This window comes from Podarcis muralis, chromosome 9 (genome assembly GCF_964188315.1).
Source record: "Podarcis muralis chromosome 9, rPodMur119.hap1.1, whole genome shotgun sequence".
Classification (NCBI taxonomy): Eukaryota; Metazoa; Chordata; class Lepidosauria; order Squamata; family Lacertidae; genus Podarcis; species Podarcis muralis.
The window spans coordinates 21,097,946-21,118,506 of record NC_135663.1 but is presented as its reverse complement, the minus strand read 5'-3'; the positions used below and the strand labels follow the sequence as shown (position 1 = coordinate 21,118,506).

At 43.1% G+C, this 20,561-nt stretch overlaps 1 protein-coding gene across 1 annotated transcript in view; it reads right to left on the bottom strand.

The window, feature by feature from the left end:
• MTTP (microsomal triglyceride transfer protein) overlaps positions 1-20,561 on the bottom strand; it is a 35,551-nt gene that overhangs the window by 6,648 nt on the left and 8,342 nt on the right. The window contains exons 2-15 of the mRNA XM_028744401.2: positions 18,985-19,172; positions 17,034-17,177; positions 15,523-15,630; positions 15,013-15,129; positions 14,280-14,419; positions 13,341-13,491; positions 8,547-8,707; positions 6,773-6,941; positions 5,375-5,482; positions 4,423-4,635; positions 3,435-3,646; positions 2,429-2,526; positions 2,210-2,331; positions 229-456 (exon numbers count right to left, since the gene is read on the bottom strand). Coding sequence (XP_028600234.2) covers positions 229-456; positions 2,210-2,331; positions 2,429-2,526; positions 3,435-3,646; positions 4,423-4,635; positions 5,375-5,482; positions 6,773-6,941; positions 8,547-8,707; positions 13,341-13,491; positions 14,280-14,419; positions 15,013-15,129; positions 15,523-15,630; positions 17,034-17,177; positions 18,985-19,172 — 2,159 coding nt within the window. The remainder of the gene's footprint in view (positions 1-228; positions 457-2,209; positions 2,332-2,428; positions 2,527-3,434; positions 3,647-4,422; positions 4,636-5,374; positions 5,483-6,772; positions 6,942-8,546; positions 8,708-13,340; positions 13,492-14,279; positions 14,420-15,012; positions 15,130-15,522; positions 15,631-17,033; positions 17,178-18,984; positions 19,173-20,561) is intronic.

Sequence of the window (20,561 nt, the reverse complement as noted above, 5' to 3'; positions counted from 1 at the left end):
CAATAAAGTGAGATGAGCACCGCAACCCCAGAGTCGGCCACGACTGGACCTAATGGTCAGGGGTCCCTTTACCTTTACCTTAGGTGCGCACAGGATTGCAGTCAAAATTAATTAATGCAGTTCTGGTTGTTCTTACTTGTGATCTCCCCGTAAGTGCATGTCAAATGGGGAGTAAAGGATATTATCTATGCACGGAAGCTATTTAATTGCCCGGTATGCAGAACTCACCTGCGAGTAATCCATCAGAAGGATGAGTCCTTTCACCACACTTATGGGGTCTCCAGTGGCTGAGAACATTTTAGACATGAGATCGCCATACCCTTGGAAAAAGGTAACGGGTCTAAGCTGAACATCGAACATGAGCGCTGACACACCAGCGAAGGACTCTAGATTTTCTTCACCTTCATCAGCAGATGCAGCTATAATGGATTCTAGGCCCTGAGCCTCAATCACCACCTAAAAGGAGATAGGAGCACACAGCTTGCATGATGAATGATGACCACTTGCAGGCAAGCACATGCCATCCATACCTTTTTAAAGTCCACAAGGTAGCTGCAGAATTTGCCATCAGACCATGCCCTGCTTTTATATCTAGGTGTCCAAAAGAGAGGCATGCCATGGCTCCTTTTAGGTCAGAGTTGCACAGAAAGTTTTATCAATGTGGCTTTTTCATCCAAGGGTGTGGAAAACTGCAGCTGCTGAAATTCCTTCTTCTGCACAACTATTAGATGGAATAGGCCTGTTCTCTTTTGCATCTGGACACTTGCTGTCTAGACTGGTTCACACGTAATGCTAAATCATCATGGTTCAATGCTACTGGGTGAGCCCTCAGAAAGTCAGAGCATAGTACAGTGGACGCTCGGGTTGCGACCGTGATCCGTGCAGGATGCACATTCACAACCCGCAGCATTCGCTACCCTCAGTAGTGCATCTGCGCACGCGTGGGTTGCAATTTAGCACTTCTGCGCATGTGCGACCGCCGAAACCTGGAAGTAACCCGTTCCAGTACTTCTGGGTTTCGGCAGGTTCGTAACCCCCAAAAAAATAACCTGAAGCGTCTGTAACCCGAGGTATGACTGTACACCTCCAATGTGACCAGAGGAAAGCTGCCAAGATGACTGCCGATTTTCCTTCAATGTCATCTTAGTGTTATATACAAATCTGGAATTCTGGATTAAAGATAACTCTGTTCAATAAAGCAAACTGATAACTCATAGTCTGAAGTTGTCTTAGTTTGAAATTGATTAGAACAGGATTCCTGGTTTGTTTGGACAGTAAGGATTTGAGGAAATTGAATGCCATCATAGGAGGGCAGGGGAGAACTAAGCAGGAGGAGGAGAAGGCAGGGAAGGAACATGCAAGCCAGGCATTGGGCTTGGGCTTGTGGAGGTTCATCCACTTAGGGCTACACTGTGGTTTAGTATTACATATAAACACAGCCTCTGTAAGAACATAAGAAGAGTCTTGTTGGATCAGACAAAAGGGCCATCTATTCCTGTACTGTGGATGGTCGGGTTGCGAATGTGATCCGTGTAGGAGGCACATCCGCAACCCGCAGCGGCGTGTCTGCGCATGTGCGGGTTGCGATTCGGCGCTTCTGCGCATGCGCAAAGTGCGATTTGGCACTTCTGTGCATGCACAGCCGCCAAAACCTGGAAGTAATCCATTCCAGTACTTCTGGGTTTCAGAGGTCCATAACCCGAAAAAGCGCAACCTGAAGCATCTGTAACCCAAGGTATGACTGTATTGTCTAACCAGAAGACTGTGGGAATTTCACAAGCAGGATATGAGTGCAACAACACTCTCCCACTGTCATCAAAAAAAAACAAAAGCTCGAACAAAAATGGTAGTATTACTTCTATAACAAACCTTGGATAAGGGAACACTCTTAAGGGAGACATCGTAGCTGAGTGCATGCAGAATGTCCCAGGTTTATTCTCTTGCATCTCTGATTAGGAGGCTGATAAGAAAGAGCTCTGCCTGAAACCCTGGAAAGGATCTGCCAGTCACAACAGAGGGTACTGACCTAGACAACAGTCTGACCCCAAACTATAAGACAGCTTCTTACATTTCCATTTGAGGGGCTCAACCCACCAGCTGCTACGCACATTGGTTCAAAGTATGGTATAATGGAGCGACCACATTATGTCCAAGCTGCACACTTATACTTTTTCGCTGAGTTATTACTCTAGTAGCGCATGGGACTTACCTGGTTGGCATGAAGTTGAGCATATTTATTGAAAAGAAAGATATTCAGGTTACTTCTTCTTAAGATTCCAGAGCCAGAGTAGAGTATGTCAAGGCTATAGATGGATGACACATCCGGAGAACCTTGATTAAACAGAGAGATAAGTTGTAAGGATTTCTGGTGAAACTGAGTGTCAATAAATGTTATTAAAATCTACTATCTAGTTTGTTAGTCACTTACGTGTTAGGTAACCCGAGAAAGCGGAGGAAGAACCTGTTTTCGCAAATCGGTCGTAGTTATGGATGGAGATATCCTTCAGAGCTTTACGGATCATTTTGCTGAAACACAAAAAAGTGTCCTTAACCATCAGAAAATTAAGTATCTTCTACAAATGGCAACATGCAGCAAATGGGAAGGTTTGTGTTGCTTGAGTAGTGTAATCAAAATACCACAACCAGAAGATAAAAATGCTATTATTATATTGGCTTACAGATTGGAAAAGGTCTTAACAAAAAAGTTGCTGAAATCACTGATGATTCTGTAAAGTTCTAATCACTGCATAAGAAACACTGGAGGAAATTGTTAGACGAAGTTGCTTATTTATGTAAGAAATTCACTGGTTAAAAGAACAGTAAAGGAATAACAATTATAGGAATATTCAGATGTGGTGAGGAGGCTTGAGGGAGGCAGCGAATGTGGCATTGTCACAAGGGCTCTAGGCCAGGCTTCCCCAAACTTGGCCCTCCAGCTGTTTTGGGACTACAACTCCCATCATCCCTAGCTAACAAGACCAGTGGTCAGGGATGATGGGAACTGAAGTCCCAAAACAGCTGGAGGGCCGAGTTTGGGGGTGCCTGCTCTAGGCCAAAGATCCTGGATTTTCTGGTATAGTAATAAAAACAACTGAAATGAAAATAACATCTCAATGTATTTTTTTGTAGTCTACCTATAAAGAGGAGGATAATGAAATTATTTTAAACGTTAGATCTGCTAAGGGTCTTTCCCTTCTTTTAGGAAAAAAAACAACCAATCCATTAAATACCAGACAGATATTTTTGCCTCAATACTTTGCAGTTTATCCTGAGTCCTCTCCCCCCAGTCTAAAAAGGTGGATTTATACTGAACATGGTGAACATGTTTCCAGTACAGCCCCCACCCCACCAAATGCTGCCCTTGCCTTTGCCCTGAAACAACACTATGCACAGGCAAGTGGAGAAACATAAATAACAAATGAAACTTGATATACCTGGAAGGCATTTCAAAACGTAGAATGTCCTGGATTAGCGAAAGCATGTACTTATCCATTTCCAGAGGCAGCTCTCCAATAGAGAGCAGGAGGTTTTTCACTTCCATGAAGGAAGGATTGTTGCTGAAGATGATGGAAGCTGCTGTGGTGCGTACCGTCTTCTCGTGAACTTTATGGTTCTGGTGATAAATCCTGTTCATAGTTTTCTTCACCTAATGGGGACACAATCTAGTCAAGTTTCATCACCTGTACATAACTGGCAGCATAACAAAAGCAGGAAATTTTATTTATCACCAATAAATAAAAACAGATCAGTGGGCTGGCTTCTCAAGGAACAATATACAAGTATAGTACGAAAATTCATGAATATTATACTAGGATCAGTCCAAAACAATGGGACTCCTCCAGTCCCAGACTGGATGCGAAAGTATAATCAGGAAAAATTTCTGACTGACATGCAGCTTGTTCTGGGAAGTGGGGGAGGGGGAAGATGGGAAATCATGTGAGTCATGAGTCTTACTTGTAAGCTGTAGGAGTGAATGATAGATAAAATTCCCATATAACTACCCACCTAATTCTTCTTTTCACCCCTTCTAGAAAGAGCCTCATGCTTTTTAGGGCTATAAGCCGGAATTGAGATAGCATTTTACATTTCTTCTGATATGCAGATGGATAGATGGATAAATATCTCCTACAATGCAACTCCTGCTCACTGGTCCAGGGCAGAGGACAAGGACCTAGCGCTACCTTGCCTATGTCCCTAAAATATCTGTCAATGAGGCTTATGAGAAAGACTTAGTTGCTTTCAAAATTGTCTTCCCAGACTCTTCAGGACATAGAATGATAAAAAAATATATATAATGGAATATTTATCTTACTTAGAAACACCTGATATTTAAACGAGGGACTATCAGGCAGGGAGAGACAGTTATTATTTGAAATGTCCACCTGCGCCATCTTCTCCTTGGGCAATTTTCTATTATTTTACCTCACTGGTAATGAAAGAGTGGTGATATCTCTGCAGAGCAGAAACAGCAACATTGCTGATGGGGCCTTCTCCTGACTCAGCGTATTTCAGAAGGTCTGGAATAGCTTCAGGCAAAACAGCATTCTTCAATGCCAGAAGGTAGACCTTCACTTCATCAGCCGTCTTTGCCCTGTTCAAACCTCCAGAGATCAGCTTCTTGGCTTCCATAACAGCCTGGAAAGAAAATGCAAAACTTCCTAAAACACTGTTATATTGAGGGGGTCAGCGGGGGTGGGAGTGGGGAATCCATGCGATTGGGTAGTAAATCAATGAAAGTGAAACTTGGGAAATCTGGCAAAATTACACCTAGGAGTATAGCACATAGATAAATAGATGATAGCATGAGCTCCTTGCTGGATTTCATAAAATCTAGCAATATATACTCACTATTATTAACACAGCTCCCAGCCTTGAGATCGCTGCAAAGAATCAAGTAGGTCTACCCCATTTGGGGAGGGGCTAGTGGTGGCAGTGGTGGGAAGAGACACCCATGAGAGCAAAAGCTATTGTTGTTGCTGATACAATATTAGATTTTATGTAAACCAGTGTGCTGTGTTGCTGTACAGAATATGGAAGTGACATGATCTCTTCACCTCAGAGGATTTGCAACCTTCATTAGATGGACAAAACTGGGATAGACAGGCAAGAGAGAGGTCTGAGGAAGGAACCAGGTGAATTACACCAAAGGAGCAGGTAAGGCAAAATAAGGATGGTTCGAGAACAGTTCTGAGAAAGAAATGCTTCGTGAGCGGGGAGCTGGCTTGGGGCATAAATATTGAAAGGCTGTTCCAGATGTAAGGAGCACTATGAAAGAAGCCAGAAAGATGGAAGTGGGCAAAGAGGTCAGCTTGGATGGAGCTTCATATTTGCACAATTCTGCTTTTGTTTCCAACACCGAGAAGAAAATACATACAGGCAGTTTGCAGCCTCCCTTGTCACACAGCTTTTTGATGAGGGCCCCAATAACGATGACAACTGTTTCTCGGATTTCACTGCTGCCGATCTGGCTGTTATATGTATTCTGTTATATGATGAAGAAGAAAAGACATTATTGGTCTCTGCCTCTTAACCCTTGGATGTATATTCGATCCCCCTCAGATGTGTTTCACTGGATTCCCTTTCCCACAGGATTATTCCTTCCCAGGAAAAGCTGGTGGACGAGAAGCGATAAATGACATATTGAATGCTTCCCATTGCAAATAATTAGCCCAGCCTACTGCTTCACAAAAGGGACGCAGGTGGCGCTGTGGGTTAAACCACAGAGCCTAGGACTTGCCAATCAGAAGGTCGGCAGTTTGAATCCCTGCGACGGGGTGAGCTCCCGTTGCTCGGTCCCTGCTCCTGCCCACCTAGCAGTTCAAAAGCACGTCAAAGTGCAAGTAGATAAATAGGTACCACTCCAGCGGGGAGGTAAATGGTGCTGCTCTGGTTTGCCAGAAGCGACTTAGTCATGCTGGCCACATGACTTGGAAGCTGTACGCCGGCTCCCTCGGCCAATAAAGCGAGATTAGTGCTGCAACCCCAGAGTCGGCCATGACTGGACCTAATGGTCAGGGGTCCCTTTATCTTTACCTTACTTGCTTCACAAGGCAGGTCAGGACATCCACTCACAAGAGTACACATCCTTGCTATTGTCTCTGTTGAAAGTGAGGCTTGTGGTATAGAAACATGAGGGCTAAATCAGAGCACTGAGTTCAATGGGGTTTGCTTCCATAATATATCAGCCTTATGGTCTTGTTTTTAAAATGTATGAAGAGACTGCTGGATCAGGCCAATGGCCCATCTAGTCCAGCATCCTGTTCTCCCAGTGGCCAGTGGAAAGTCTGCAAGAGGAGCTGAGCACAGCAACACTCTTGCTTGTGATTCCCAGCAATTGACTTTCAGAGGCAGGCTGCTTTAACTCGTTTTTAGTTTCATTGTACCGAGTCTCCACTCAGAGACAACTGCAATTAAGGTGCAACTGTCAAAGAAATAAATACGGCCTCTGACAGTGGAGGTAGAACACAGGCATCATGGCTCGTAGCCATTGATACCATTATTCTCCATGAATTTGTCTAAGATCCCTTGTGAGAGTGAATTCCAGAGTTTCACTATATGCTGTGTGAAAAAGTTCTTTTCCTCCAACATTGCGCTTCACTGGATGTCCCCAAGTTCTAGCATGATGAGAAAGGGATAAAAGCTTTTCTCTGTCCACTTTCTCCACACTTTCATGAGCTCATCTTCAGCTCTTCTGAAAGACTGGGCAATTCCTTTTCAGAGCACGTTTCTTGCTCTGTAAGCCAATGTTCCCTTTACCACCACTGAGACTTACAATTAGAGATCTGAGTAGTAACTCGTTGGGATGAGAAGCAAATCCACAGGCATAGAGGAACCTCTCCTGAAGGACAGATCCACTCTTGTTCTTGAAATCCAGGAAATCCAGCATAGCTTTCAGAGAGGCTGAGGTCTGTGCAGAGGCTACAGCATCAACCAACTGGGGACTGTATGAAAAGGGAAGGGTTTTTTTAATAAAACAGGAATTATTTATTGTAAGGCATTTGGGGGGGGGGGGCAGAGTGATGGTTATGGCATCTCCAGTCAGTTTATTGCATGAGGATAGCTCAAATGTCACCTCAGTCTCTAATATAATAAAGACACCAAGTGGCTAATTAAATCCCCCCCGACCCGCCTTAACCATGGTTGACAAATCAGCACTAATATTTATCCTGCTTAAGGAAATCAGCCCTGAGTGCTCACTGGAAGGACAGATCGTGAAGCTGAGGCTCCAATACTTTGGCCACCTCATGAGAAGAGAAGACTCCCTGGAAAAGACCCTGATGTTGGGAAAGATGGAGGGCACAAGGAGAAGGGGACGACAGGGTTGGACAGTGTTCTCAAAGCTACAAACATGAGTATGACGAAACTGCGGGAGGCAGTGGAAGACAGGAGTGCCTGGCGTGCTCTGGTCCATGGGGTCATGAAGAGACGGACACGACTAAATGACTAAACAACAACAACAAACTTCAACCAGATTATCTGCTTAACCAGGGTTTGAAGCTGGATTTAAAAGCAAAGTATCGAAGCCTAGATAAGAAAGAGCTTGTTTAAGCAGTCACTGTGGTTGAGGTGCTGTTGCTTGGAAATGAAGGTTTGCCACAATTCCACATCCTACTCCCAGTCGCTTAAATGCCCTGATGAGATTGGGGACACTGCATCTATATCAATCCACAGAGGTTTCTACTTTGGGAGGCAATTTAAAAGGGTCTCCAGGCCTGAGCACTGTGCCAAAGGTTATTATAGAAGCAAGGCCTCTACAACAGTGCTTTGATTTTCTGCTAACGTCAAAGAGAAGAAAATATTAGCTGTTGTAGCTTAGGGACTCAGCTAGGTAAAGGTACCCCTGCCCGTACAGGCCAATCGTGTCCGACTCTAGGGTTGCGTGCTCATCTTGCTCAAGAGGCCGTGAGCTGGTGCCGTCCGAAGACATTTCCGGGTCACGTGGCCAGCGTGATGAAGCTGCAGCTGGCAAGCCAGCACCAGCGCAGCACATGGAAACGCCGTTTACCTTCCCGCTATAAAGCGGTACCTATTTATCTACTTGCACTTAAGGGTGCTTTCGAACTGCTAGGTGGGCAGGAGCTGGGACCGAACGATGGGAGCTCACCCCGCCGCGGGGATTCGAACTGCCAACCATGCGATCAGCAAGTCCTAGGCGCTGAGGTTTTACCCACAGCACCACCAACGTCCCTTGTTGTTTAGTCGTTTAGTCATGTCCGACTCTTCGTGACCCCATGGACCAGAGCACGCCAGGCACTCCTGTCTTACACTGCCTCCTGCCTCAGCTACACAGCTGCAAATAAAACATTCTAAATGTGTTGTAAAGTGCAATATACAAATGTGACACTAGATGGCGATAGTGAGCTATGAAAAATTCAATGTATTTTTCAAAACGCTTTTTTAAAAAAGCATTTTCACAGCTTTTTTATGTGTGTGTAGGTTCCACCTAGGTAGATAAACCTGAATGAACGTGTTGATTCTCCTTCTGTGTATGCACACATTTAAGATGGATATGCTAGAGATGGAAAAATAGCTTGCCAGAAACTCACAGGACTTCCACGTTGCTTTCACTTCTCAGAATCTGAAGAATCTCTTCTGTCGTAGCTTTCCTCAAGTTCTGAATGAATGACAAAAATCCTTTCACAGCATCGGCTTTGGAAAGGTTTTCGGGTTCCATCTGTGGCCGGATAGTCTTCCACTGCTGAGTGAGCTGCCAAAAATGGACAAAATTGGTGGTAAATCTTCCCCATTGGTTAGTATTTCTATGTGCTGATTGCAACAGGTCAAAAACGCAACTGCATGTTTTCTGACAGTAGCTGAAATGAAAGGGACAACTTTAACACATTGGTCAGCCCATACCTTATTGTTGCAGCCTGTCCCATGTCTTCCATAGAACTAATTGGGAGGCAATGAGAAAGCAAATACAGTCTATTCAGGAAGACTGTAGTGGGGGAGAGTGGCTTTTAGATGTATAGTGAATGGATACAATACACATGACTTTTTCTGTGGTGGGGATTCCATGCTTTTTCAGTCTGATTCCATATTTGCTTCGTTTTCAAAGGACAGCAAGTCTTACTTCATCTCATTGTGCCTTGGGGTGATGATTGACAGGTACATAAATCTTTTTATCTGCAGCTGGTGTTCTTTTTGATGCTGCCATTTGTTTGTATACTATTTCAGCACAATGAGCATTTTAATACCTTATATAATGTTATGTTTTATACTATCGCTAGGTGCAGTTCGTTATCCATTAGTATATATAGAATAAGCAGGACCTAAATATATAAGAATATGAAAAAGAAATAAACCTGTCCCCTCCCCACTCTAAGCACTGGGGTGAACTATCCATGTTGCATGAAGCTAGTGCCACAGCAATAGATTCCCATTGCCCTGCAGAAATTATGAACTACTGTATTTTTTGCTCTATAAGACTCACTTTTCCCCTCCTAAAAAGTAAGGGGAAATGTGTGTGCATCTTATGGAGCGAATGCAGGCTGCGCAGCTATCCCAGAAGCCAGAACAGCAAGAGGGATTGCTGCTTTCACTGCGCAGCGATCACTCTTGCTGTTCTGGCTTCTGAGAGTCAGATTCCCCCCCCCCCTTGTTTTCCTCCTCCAAAAACTTGTGCGTCTTGTGGTCTGGTGCGTCTTATAGAGCGAAAAATACGGTATATACTGCCTAGATGCCAACCAACATTTTAAATCTGCCTTCTTCCCTGACAAAGACTCAAGGCAGCTTACAGATAAAAAAACAACAGCTAAAAACATAGGGGGGGGGGGAAACAATCATGAGAAAAACAGAAGGCTGAGCTTTGTCATTTCAAACAACCTTCCACAAAGAAACAGAGCGGGTATTTTGGCCTGCGCTCTCACATTTCATGCCTCCACCTCTGTTATCTAACATTATCTATAGCATTCCTCAGAAAAGGTGCAGCTGTTTTCCCTCAACAATATTTATTCCAGCTCTCTTTATAGGGAAACCACATCAATACCAGCTCAGCCTTTGCTAAAATATCCTATCTCCATAGGGTCCGTGTTGTGAAGAAACAGCAGATGATGCTACCCACAAATAGCCCTACAATTTCAGCAGCACTGAGTTCATCTTCCATGAATTGTAGCTAAGCCATTAGGTAATTATGAGTGAGGTGGAGGCTATTTCCTGTGGATTAATGCTCAGCAGGGGTGTATTAATGACCCAGAACACAGGTGGAGACTATTAATCTCAAATGGTGGTCACTAATGTGCAAGAAGGCACCATTTTCCATTCTGTATTTGTAACACACAGCACTGTTTCCGTTTGCTCACCCTTTCCCAAAAACTACAGTTTGTCCCACTATCCACTATGGCAAAATTACATAACTTAAGTACTTAATTATGTACGTTACACTGTTATTACATTATTGTACCCCATTCAATGCAAAGGAAATGTAATACAAATGGGAGGGGTAATATAAACAATTATGTATTGTTTGCAGACTGAATGCAACAACGGCAAATACAGATTGTATGTGCTGGATTGATGCCTTTCTCAGAGTTGGGGCAAATAAGTGATGATTTCTGTTCCCATTCCCATCAGAATTCTCCAACCTCTCTATCAATGTGCAGCACAATGATGAACAGGGCTTTAGTGAAGCTTAGAATGGTCAACAATATACTGTGGATCTGGGGACTTGTGTTTGTAATCTGTATTTTATATATAATAAAAATTAAAAAAATTAAAGCCACAATATACTGTGGAAGGATAGATGAACTCATAAATAAACGACACTGTTTTCCATTGTGGTAGTTCATCTCACAGTTTTAATTCAGTGTGTCCTTTCACCCTTTTTATGGGCTTTGTAATTGAATACATCTAGACCAGAGTTGTTCAATGAAACTGTGAAATGGGTCGTTCCACCATCCCCCAGAGGCTATCACCTGTCCAGTGCAACTATGGACAACCCAAAATTCTGAAATGTAGCCGTGTTATTTATATCTGACGCTGTAGATATGCTTCGCTTGTAGGCGAGCAAACTATGGCTTACATGGCTACAGTTACAGCAGCATCTGATTACTGGCAACCAAGACAGAACTGGTTGGCTTAGCTCCCTGCTGTGGACACACCCTTGACTTATCCCAGGAAAAGGCTGGCACACAGTTCCACTGATTTTCTTTTGATCCAAGTGGTCTTTGGACGGTGGGGGCATCCAAACTCCTTTCCTTCCACATCCCCAATGCCTCAAGCAAGTTTCTGCAGTCACCATCTGAGAAACAGTATGGTGGGACTGGATCTGGCCCAGAAATTATGTGAGGCTACCAGCTGTTGTTTTGTTTGCTGTCAGGATACTTAAATCGAATCCTGTAAGATGCCAAGTTCTATCAGTTCGAACCAAAAGTCAGCTTGATAAAAGGAACAGGTAGCAGGGTTTTGTTATTATTATTATTTTAAAGACCTCTGCCTTTGACCCTGCCAATCAGAATATACAATATTGGACTAGATGGGTCAGTAGTCTGACTGTACATAACAGCTTCATGCATTCATAAGTTCATTCCTTTTGAAAAGCTATAAGCAGATTTAGCTGGCTTCAGAAAGCAAATGCTATTATCCTAACCTGCTTCCTTGAATCAAGTGGTGCAGGGAAAGGGAGAAAATTGTCCTGGGACTCAGCTGGGCTCGTAAAGAAAAAGTGTTTTATATGTGTTGTATATGTAATATAACACTGTGGCACCAGATGGCGCTGCAGAGTCCCGTCTTTCCCTACCAAATTTCCCTGTATGAGTTTGCAGTGTGTTTAACTGAATCACTTCTTTGACGTGTCTAGATCCAGCCCTGCTCTCACACACCTTCCCTTGCTGGTTGCTTTGTGACCCAGGAGGGACCCAGAGGCAGCAACTTTCTAAGTTTCCAATGAAACACTTGGAAGGACCAAGGATCTGCAAAGGCAAGGTAGGTCCTTCAAAGCCCTCATGTCCATGGGGCGTTCCACATGCACCTCTCTGAATCTCATCTTATACTGGGATCTCGTAAAGTAGAATACACCCAGAAGCAGGGTGGAATTGGAGCAGGCTTCAAAACATTTAAGAAACGCTTACGAAGAGGCAAGATGTGGGACTTTAGTATATGTAAGGCTGTGCTACATGCCATAACAGAGTGGTATTAATATACGCATTGAGATATGCAACTGCTGGATACTATTATTGTCCCTCTAAATACCATACTCTATTTATAACCCCAATCTTTTCATAGCACTTACAGTAAAATACAGTAACCAGTGAGAGAGCAGAGCTAATACGAAGAGCTCCTTTAGGTTTGCCATAACAATCCGATGCCCCCTTCCCCTTACAGCCCTCTGTAAGGCCCCCAGATGAGTATGGCTGTAATTATAGATCTAAATGGCTTCTGCTAGACAGAACAATTGAACAGAGGGTACCAGCTGGCACAGAAGTCACCAGGAAAGCAACAAGGACAAGGAGAAGGCCTCTTCTACTTAATTAACAATACCTTGGTTCAGCTTTTTCATAGTTTTAAACAGCAAACGAAGCATGCAGCTGACTGCAAAAGACACACTACAACAATATTTGTCAAATAACCTAATCAAATCCCCTCCCTGCATGAAGCACAGAGCTGCTTACAATAACAGCTTTCCAACAGTAATAAAGAAGCTCTTAACACAACAATTGGGAAACAATGATGCCAGTAAGAGAAGCGTGTTTTCCTGTTGTTGATGACAGCACAAGAGGAATTTTGTTGGGATTATGGCAGGTAAGGGAGAAGGTTAAAATTTCCCTCTCTATGCTATGTGGTCAGGTGGTTCTGATTCATAATGGACCTGCCCCCCACAATACAAAAAAACAACAACCTTACACAGCACTACAGATGACACACTCAACATTGTGTGTAAAACCTTGCTGACCTGGCATTCAGGTCAAACACAGCCCAATTAAGACTTCAATGGGATCAGGGATGGCTCTTTAGAATTACAGCCATTTCTTCCAAAAGATCTTTCAAATATTATACCACAGTTCAGCTGTGCTGTATCATAGCTTTGGCATTCACAGATGGGTAAATTTCTCACCCTATTAAAAATGCATATTAGTAGCAAGCATAACATTTGTGAGACCTGATTCTAATTAAGGCAGGTAACACTGACTGATAAAACAACATGCCTTAATGTGTTGCTGTGGTGTCATGAGGTCAGCCAAGTTGCTGTAGAATATTCGATAAATCTGAAAATGTCTGTGTTTGATAATTACAAATCTAATATCTCACTAACATCTTGGTAAACAATAATTACTTTTCAAGGAGTGCTTTTACTTATCAACTTGAACTTAAGGCGCACACAGATTGCTCTTTTATTTACTTACTGTGGGGCAACTTTTACATTCATCTGAGACAGGCTCTGCTGCAAGTGAAATTGCAATGTAATTTGAATCCAGAGCCTTGATAATCTTAGCAACTTGCTTCCCAGCCATCACTCTTGGGCCAGCTTCCGTTGACTTCAGTTCCAGTTTCTGCCTGTTAGGTACACATATTGAAACAGAAGTTTACATCTTGGTTGCAACTTGAAGTCATATCCAGGTAGCCAGATGCAAGAGAAAACGCGACTTCTCTACCTTTAATAGCTGTGCTAATAGTTGTGTAGAAGAGGGAATTTCAGTAGGCATAATGTATCATGCAAGCTATTAAAGGTTCAAAAGCCCTGGCTTTTCTGCAGATGGCCACCTTAATATATATCCCCAATTCCATCCCAAACAGTAGCTTGTAATTATTACTGTATGCATTACTTCATGTCACCATGTGTAAGTAGGGACTTAAAGACTTTCACATTCTAAGCTTTCTATAGCCAAGTGATGGCAATAAGCAGACTGTTTCTATATTCAGTGACAGGCCACACCATACAAGTGAGCACTTAGACATTGGGTTCAGCTGCAGCAGTCCAAGAAACTCAGTTTAAAGGGGGGCGGGCGGACTCATTGACTCCAAGATCACATGGCTCTTTAAATTGTAACATGGATTATGACATTTACTGCCAATGACTGAGCAAATGGAAGAAATGCAACTGTAACAGACTGATGAAAGCAATGATCGAATTAGGTCCATGGGGGTCACGAAGAGTCGGACACGACTGAATGACTAAACAACAACAACTCTTAACTTCCATACAATACTAAATAATTTTCAAAGTACTCCTGTATTTGCTTTAATTCACAGTGCTTGGGATAGCAGCAAAGGGTAGCAGGCTATAAAACATATCATTTCACCACCAAGCATGTTCTGCAAAATAGTTAAACAAGCCAGCTTACTTCGAAACTACTTTCGCATCAATTGCTCGCTGAATATTCACGTTCAAAATGTGATTTTCTTCTGCTCGCACTGATTTAATAAAAGTGTCCTCCAGCACATATGTTGTGGCAGAAACTGATTTTTGGCTGATGTCAAAGAGCTGAAATATAATTTTGTTAGGACCAGGAAATGCAAAAACAAAGTCAGTGCAAAACATGCCAAAACATAGCTATGGTATGCTAGATATGTACTACTGTATGGCTGCATGTGTAATGACTATAATTACAGTATAGTTGCATGTGTAACGACTTTATGAACAATTGTGATTAGGGCAGGGTCCCCAGATATACACACAGGTTTGCTATTTTTTTTAAAGTCCTCATTTTAGTCCGAATTTATTCTGATGTACACATCTTTGCATGCAATTTCCCTTAATGTAATGCATTTCCATATGTTGTTTTCACTAGTATATTCAATGTTATGCATATTTTGTCCCAGTATCTGCATTTTAGTACACACTGCTTAGTTAGAAATTGCATTGAACCAATGGTCTGAAACATGTACAGTGGAATCTCAGGTTGCGGACGTAATCCGTGACGGAGGCACGTCCGCAACCTGCACCATTCATAACCTGCAGCGCCACATCTGCGCATGCGTGTGACGTGATTTGGCGCTTCTGCACATGCACAAAGCATGATTCAGTGCTTCTGCGCATGCCTACAGTATGTGTTGAAGATATTATCCATACTATACCTGACTGTGGCTGGTAAATCCTGTCCGTTCTAATTTACAAGATTTCAAGGCTTTAATTTTAGTGATTTCATTTTCCTGAGCCCGGTAAGTAACATCACATTTGCCGGAAATATCCACCTAGAAAATTTAAATAATAATCAATAAAAAATGGCAAAGGCATTATCACATTGGAATACCTAAAAGCCTCTGGGCCAGAGTGTCAGGCCCACTGTAGACATGATATTGACACCAATACAATAAAATCCATATGGGTCTTAAAACTTCACACACAGACACAAACACACACACACAGGAACTAAAATCATCAACCATGCTCTTGTTCACATGTTGCTGCGTGGCATTTCCGAGGGTGATGTGACTGGGCCTTAGGCAGAGGTTATTAACTGCCTTCTGATTAGCTCTTTGATTCAATAACACATTTGCTTCTGTATTATGTGCAAAGTCAAATATATTTCATACTAGCAGTGAACATTTGAGAGATTGTGCAGCTTGCATAACATGATGCAGTACCTCACTGACAGTCCCAGAGTTCATCTGTATCTGAAACAAGCTAGCCAGGCCTCTCTTGAGATTCTGAATAACAGCAGGCTCATTTTCATAGGAGTAGAAGTTCTTAACCTGAGTGGAGAGAGAAAACAACAACAAAGTGGAATAATTTTTTTCACCTGAAAATTGTCATCCAGAACTCAGGCCTGATGACATGAAAAAATCTTTAGACAGTTGTGTACATATGGGGGAATAAATGCTTGGTTTTCTCACAGTACATACTTTTGCGTACAAGAAATCCTAGGTACCATCTTTGACATCTCCAATCTAAAAAGGATCAGATGATGGAATGACCTCGGTCTGAACCCTGAAGAGTTGCTGATAGTCACCAGTAGACATTCTGGGCTAGATGGATGACTTTGACCTGGTGCGAGGCAGCATCCACTGTCCATACCTTTAGAACCCTTATAACAGTTGTGTGAAAAGTGCTATAGTCTTGGGGAAAAGATATAGAATGCTCTCACGTTTTATAGTCATCCTTCTCTTACTACCCCAGCAGAATTTCAAGATAATGTATATCTTGTACTTTAACCTCATCAGGCAAAAATGAACAGTAACCAAATCAACGGCATGGAGACGTGTCGAAAACACAGTGAACTTCGACCTGCCAGACAGTCCTGCTACATCTGAACTTAACTCAAGACTTTGCACCTTTAGCTAGTGCTTAAGAAAAGGGCTTTTCTACCTCTAAAAACGATGACATCAAAAAAGTCTGTTATCTGTTTTGGGCTTCCGACTGCTAAAGATTTACACCATTGTGACAGCAGTGTTTTGTGGCATCATAGTGAAACAATATCCTATGTGATACAAGTGGGAGAAATCTATTTTCCTATGCTGCTTAAAACCAGGTATAGAGGCGAGCAGTGCTTTTCTTTCTGGGGATGCAAGGGTACGCTTACCCCTAAACGTTTTGTGAATCTAAGTTTGGCCTCATTGAGGGGCTGTATTTCAATATGAGTAGGAAAATGAGAGTACGCCTAAACACTTTTTTTTAAGAAAAAAAAGCACTGGAGGTGATTCACCTCAAGCCCCTGACCTGTGATCTTTCCACCTGCTGCTGCACCTGCATAACACTTGATTCAACTTCCATCATTAAAGCAACATCACAAGTTATGACACAGCGTTGGCTAATAAGCCTTGGATCCTACACTTTTCCTAACACAATACAGTGGTACATCTGGTTAAGAACTCAATTTGTTCTAGAGGTCCGTTCTTAACCTGAAACTGTTCTTAACCTGAGGTACCACTTTCGCTAATGGGGCGTCCCGTTGCCGCTGCGCCACCGCCACACAATTTCTGTTCTCATCCTGAAGCAAAGTTCTTAACCCAATGTACTATTTCTGGGTTAGCGGAGTCTGTAACCTGAAACGTCTGTAACCCAAGGTACCACTGTATATCAAGAAGTGAAGAGATTATGTGTAAATACGTTCAAGGAATGGACAGGGACTGTGAAATAAAGTCTTCTCACTCCTTACCTTTCCACGAGTCCACTGCAGAACTACAGGCCTTTTTAAAGCTGCCAGGTGCTCTTTTCCAATGACTGCAGCTGTATTTTTTCCTTCAAAAATGTTTTTCTTTTTTGGACGCTCATGCACGTTTTCAAGTTTTGCATCTGTAATCTGAAAAAGCAAATGGGAAAGGCAGAATGAAGACACCTACACTTACCTGACAGGCAGGCAGGCACAGTAGTGGAAGAAGCTGAGCGCAGAGCTGAACGTGGCACAGCTTCAGTGGCCGGCTCATCCAGAGCACTCAACCTCCTCCAGACGATGCAACAACGCATGTGCATTGCGTGCCTGATGTCACACACACACAACGCAGGCTGGCCCCTTCAATCTTGGGGGTAACTTGGCACCTCTGCTGACAGGGGAAGATTACCTACAGAGATTTTCACCTCACCCACTCTAATGTACTTTCAGTATGCATATTTTGCGGTAATCCAATGTACTATGTGGAAATTATTACTGTTACCACAGGCTGTTCTTCTAACACTGAATTGTATCCAACTGGTTTCTACTCAGTGCAAACTCACTGAAATGAATGGAGCCAAGTTGGTCATATCCATTAATTTCAATAGGTCTATGAGGAGTATGACTAACATTGGATAAGGCCCACTAAGGCCTATTCAGATATCTTTTGGATTCTAATATTGCCAGAGATATGTTTAATTAGAAATACTAGGGACTGAACCTGGAGTCTTATTCACACAAAGCGTACTTTAAAGTTATGACCCATACACAAACAGGATCATACCTTCCTTCTAGGGATATACAAAACACTCTAGGGAGGAGAAAATAGCATTGTGCCCAGTGACCCCATGACTGGCCTTCATATTTCCATAGCCCCCACCTTAGCCTCTGAACATTCAGCAGAAGATGTGAAAGACGTACCTGCACACAGCTGTGTACATGTGGTCTTCCATATAATAAGACGCCCTGATTTTATGCCCTTTCACATCTTCTACTGTGCATGTGAATACTGTACATGGAATGGGAGGGTGTGACCATGTCCAGTGGCCCCACATCTGAATTTGGTGCACTGGAAATTCTCCCATTAAGATCTCTGGGTGCTTCATCAAACTTCCATTCCAAGAGTACCTTGTGTTAAGGATGTCACAGTTAAATGTGCTCATCTGGGAGTATATCTCGTTGATCTGGGTCTGGCCCAAGGCAATTTACTGCCTGAGTCAAAGGACAGGATTTCCTCCCCCATCAATTCTACCAGCCAAACAGCCTGGCAATTGACTCTTACTTCAACACCGGCAGTGTGACAGCATCCTTTACCTGAGGGCAGCAGGCTAAGGGTGGCAATTCTCACTAGTTCCAATACCCTGCCATCATTCTCTGCCCTCCACCCCCACCATCTCCTGTCTATGGCAGCCACCTGACTCTGCCTACTGGAAGCATAAGCCGGGGTATCCAAACTGTGATTCACAGACCACCAGTGGTCCGTGGTGTCCCTGTCTTTTTGTGGTTGAAGATGGGAGACGGCACATCTATTGCATAAAATATTCAAACTGGTTTTTAATTGTGTTCCATTGCTTCTTTTATCTCTTATGTTGGAACCCCAACTGCAATACAATAAAATATATCAGAAAGAAAAGAAGAAATAAAATGCAGTTAAAAAGCATGCAAACTCTAGCACACCATCATTAAATCCCTCAGCGATTTTCAAGTGATTGGGGTGGGAACCAGTAACTTATTGAATATACTGGGCCATACTTCCATTTAAGTAAACTTAGCGGTGCAACCCTGACTGCATCTTAAGTTACTTAAATGCAGCATGTATTTACTGTTTACACGAGCGAAAAAATTAACTCAATTTTAACTCTGCCTCCCACGTTATACGTGGGGTTCACTTTTCTTACTTAAACCAACTGGGAGAAAACACATTAAATATGTCCTTTTGCGTCCACTGCTTGCCTACCGCAATTTTAATCAGCTGATCGTCATCATTATCAGGATTTCTCCATACTAAGTTGACATCCACGCCACATGAAATTCGGTAGCCCGCACTCTCCAGGGATGAGCCTTTCACCCTGTCCAGAAGCACATCTGTGGAGTAGGCGAACTTATATAATTTGTCATTGTTTATTCGTGGACCAGTATTGTGGCCTGTGAGGATGGGGAAAGAAAGGTGGAAAGCACAGAGTCAGTGACCAACATAAATCCAAACTGCCTGCCTAATGCTCTTCTCCCTAAAGCTTTGCTTAAAAATGAGAGATGACGCACCAGCCTACCTCTCTCTGAGTCATGCCCTCCACAAGCCTGGACATGCCTGTCCCTAAGCCCAGAGTGCTAGATGAAGATACAACACTCTTGGAGTGCTCAAAAACACTCCCTTATTAGTAGTCTGGCAACTTGGAGAACGTTTTACCTTCCAAGTCCCCTGCTAAAGGTGGAGTGGGAGGTAGTCTTCGGCTGCTGGGTGGGGAAGCCCCCAGCCACCTTTACAGCAGAAGACTTCAAGAGATGGCCATGGGGCGCAGGGGGTAGGGGGAGCTGAGGCAGCAATGTACAAGCACACAGCTGTTGACTGGCCAGCAGGGCCCACCATGAGTCACTGTATCAGCAGCCTCTCTTATTACTGACACCACCACATTGGCTTCTTCTCCCAGGGCAGCAGAAAACTTAAAAGTCAGACGGACTCTCTGGTTTGCCAGCCAGGCAACCTTAGCTGCTTTGAGTGGGTGCTGATATTGCCAAGGTTGCAGGTTCGATCCCCGTACAAGACAGCTGCATATCCCTGCATGGCAGGGGATTGGGCTAGTTGGTCTTCAGGGTCCTTTCCAATTCTGCAATTCCAGACCCTCCAAATGTCCCTGTTTTCTAGGGAGAGTCCCGGATTTACAGAAGCCGTCCCAGTTTTGGAATTGATCCTGGAATGTGCCCCTTTTCCTTAGGACATCCCTATTTTCATCGGAGAAATGTTGGAGGGTATGGATTTATCTGAGCCCCGAACCATCTGAAGGCAGCCCTGTATAGGGAAGTTGTTTAATGTTTAATGTTTTGTTATGGTTTGTTATGTTTCTATATATGTTGGAAGCCGCTCAGAGTGGCTGGGGCAACCCAATCAGATGGGTGGTTTATAAAGAGCAAAATAATAATTATTATTATTATTATTATTATTATTATTATTATTATTATTATTATAGGACATCCCTATTTTCATCAGAAAAATGTCGGAGGGTTTGCAATTCTAGGATTAGTATTTCACATTAATATTTTCTCTCAGAAGTGCTGCCTTCCAGTTCTCCCTCAAAACAAGTGGAAATTTGGTCTTCCAAAATGGTTCCCAGTTTTAATGCACAATTAAAAGTCAGCATCAATGTGCAAATGTCCTCTTCATAGCCATCCGTTCTTAGAAGAAGAAGAAGAGTTTGGATTTGATATCCCACCTTTCATTCCCCTTCAGGAGTCTCAAAGCGGCTAACATTCTCCTTTCCCTTCCTCCCCCACAACAAACACTCTGTGAGGTGAGTGGGGCTGAGAGACTTCAGAGAA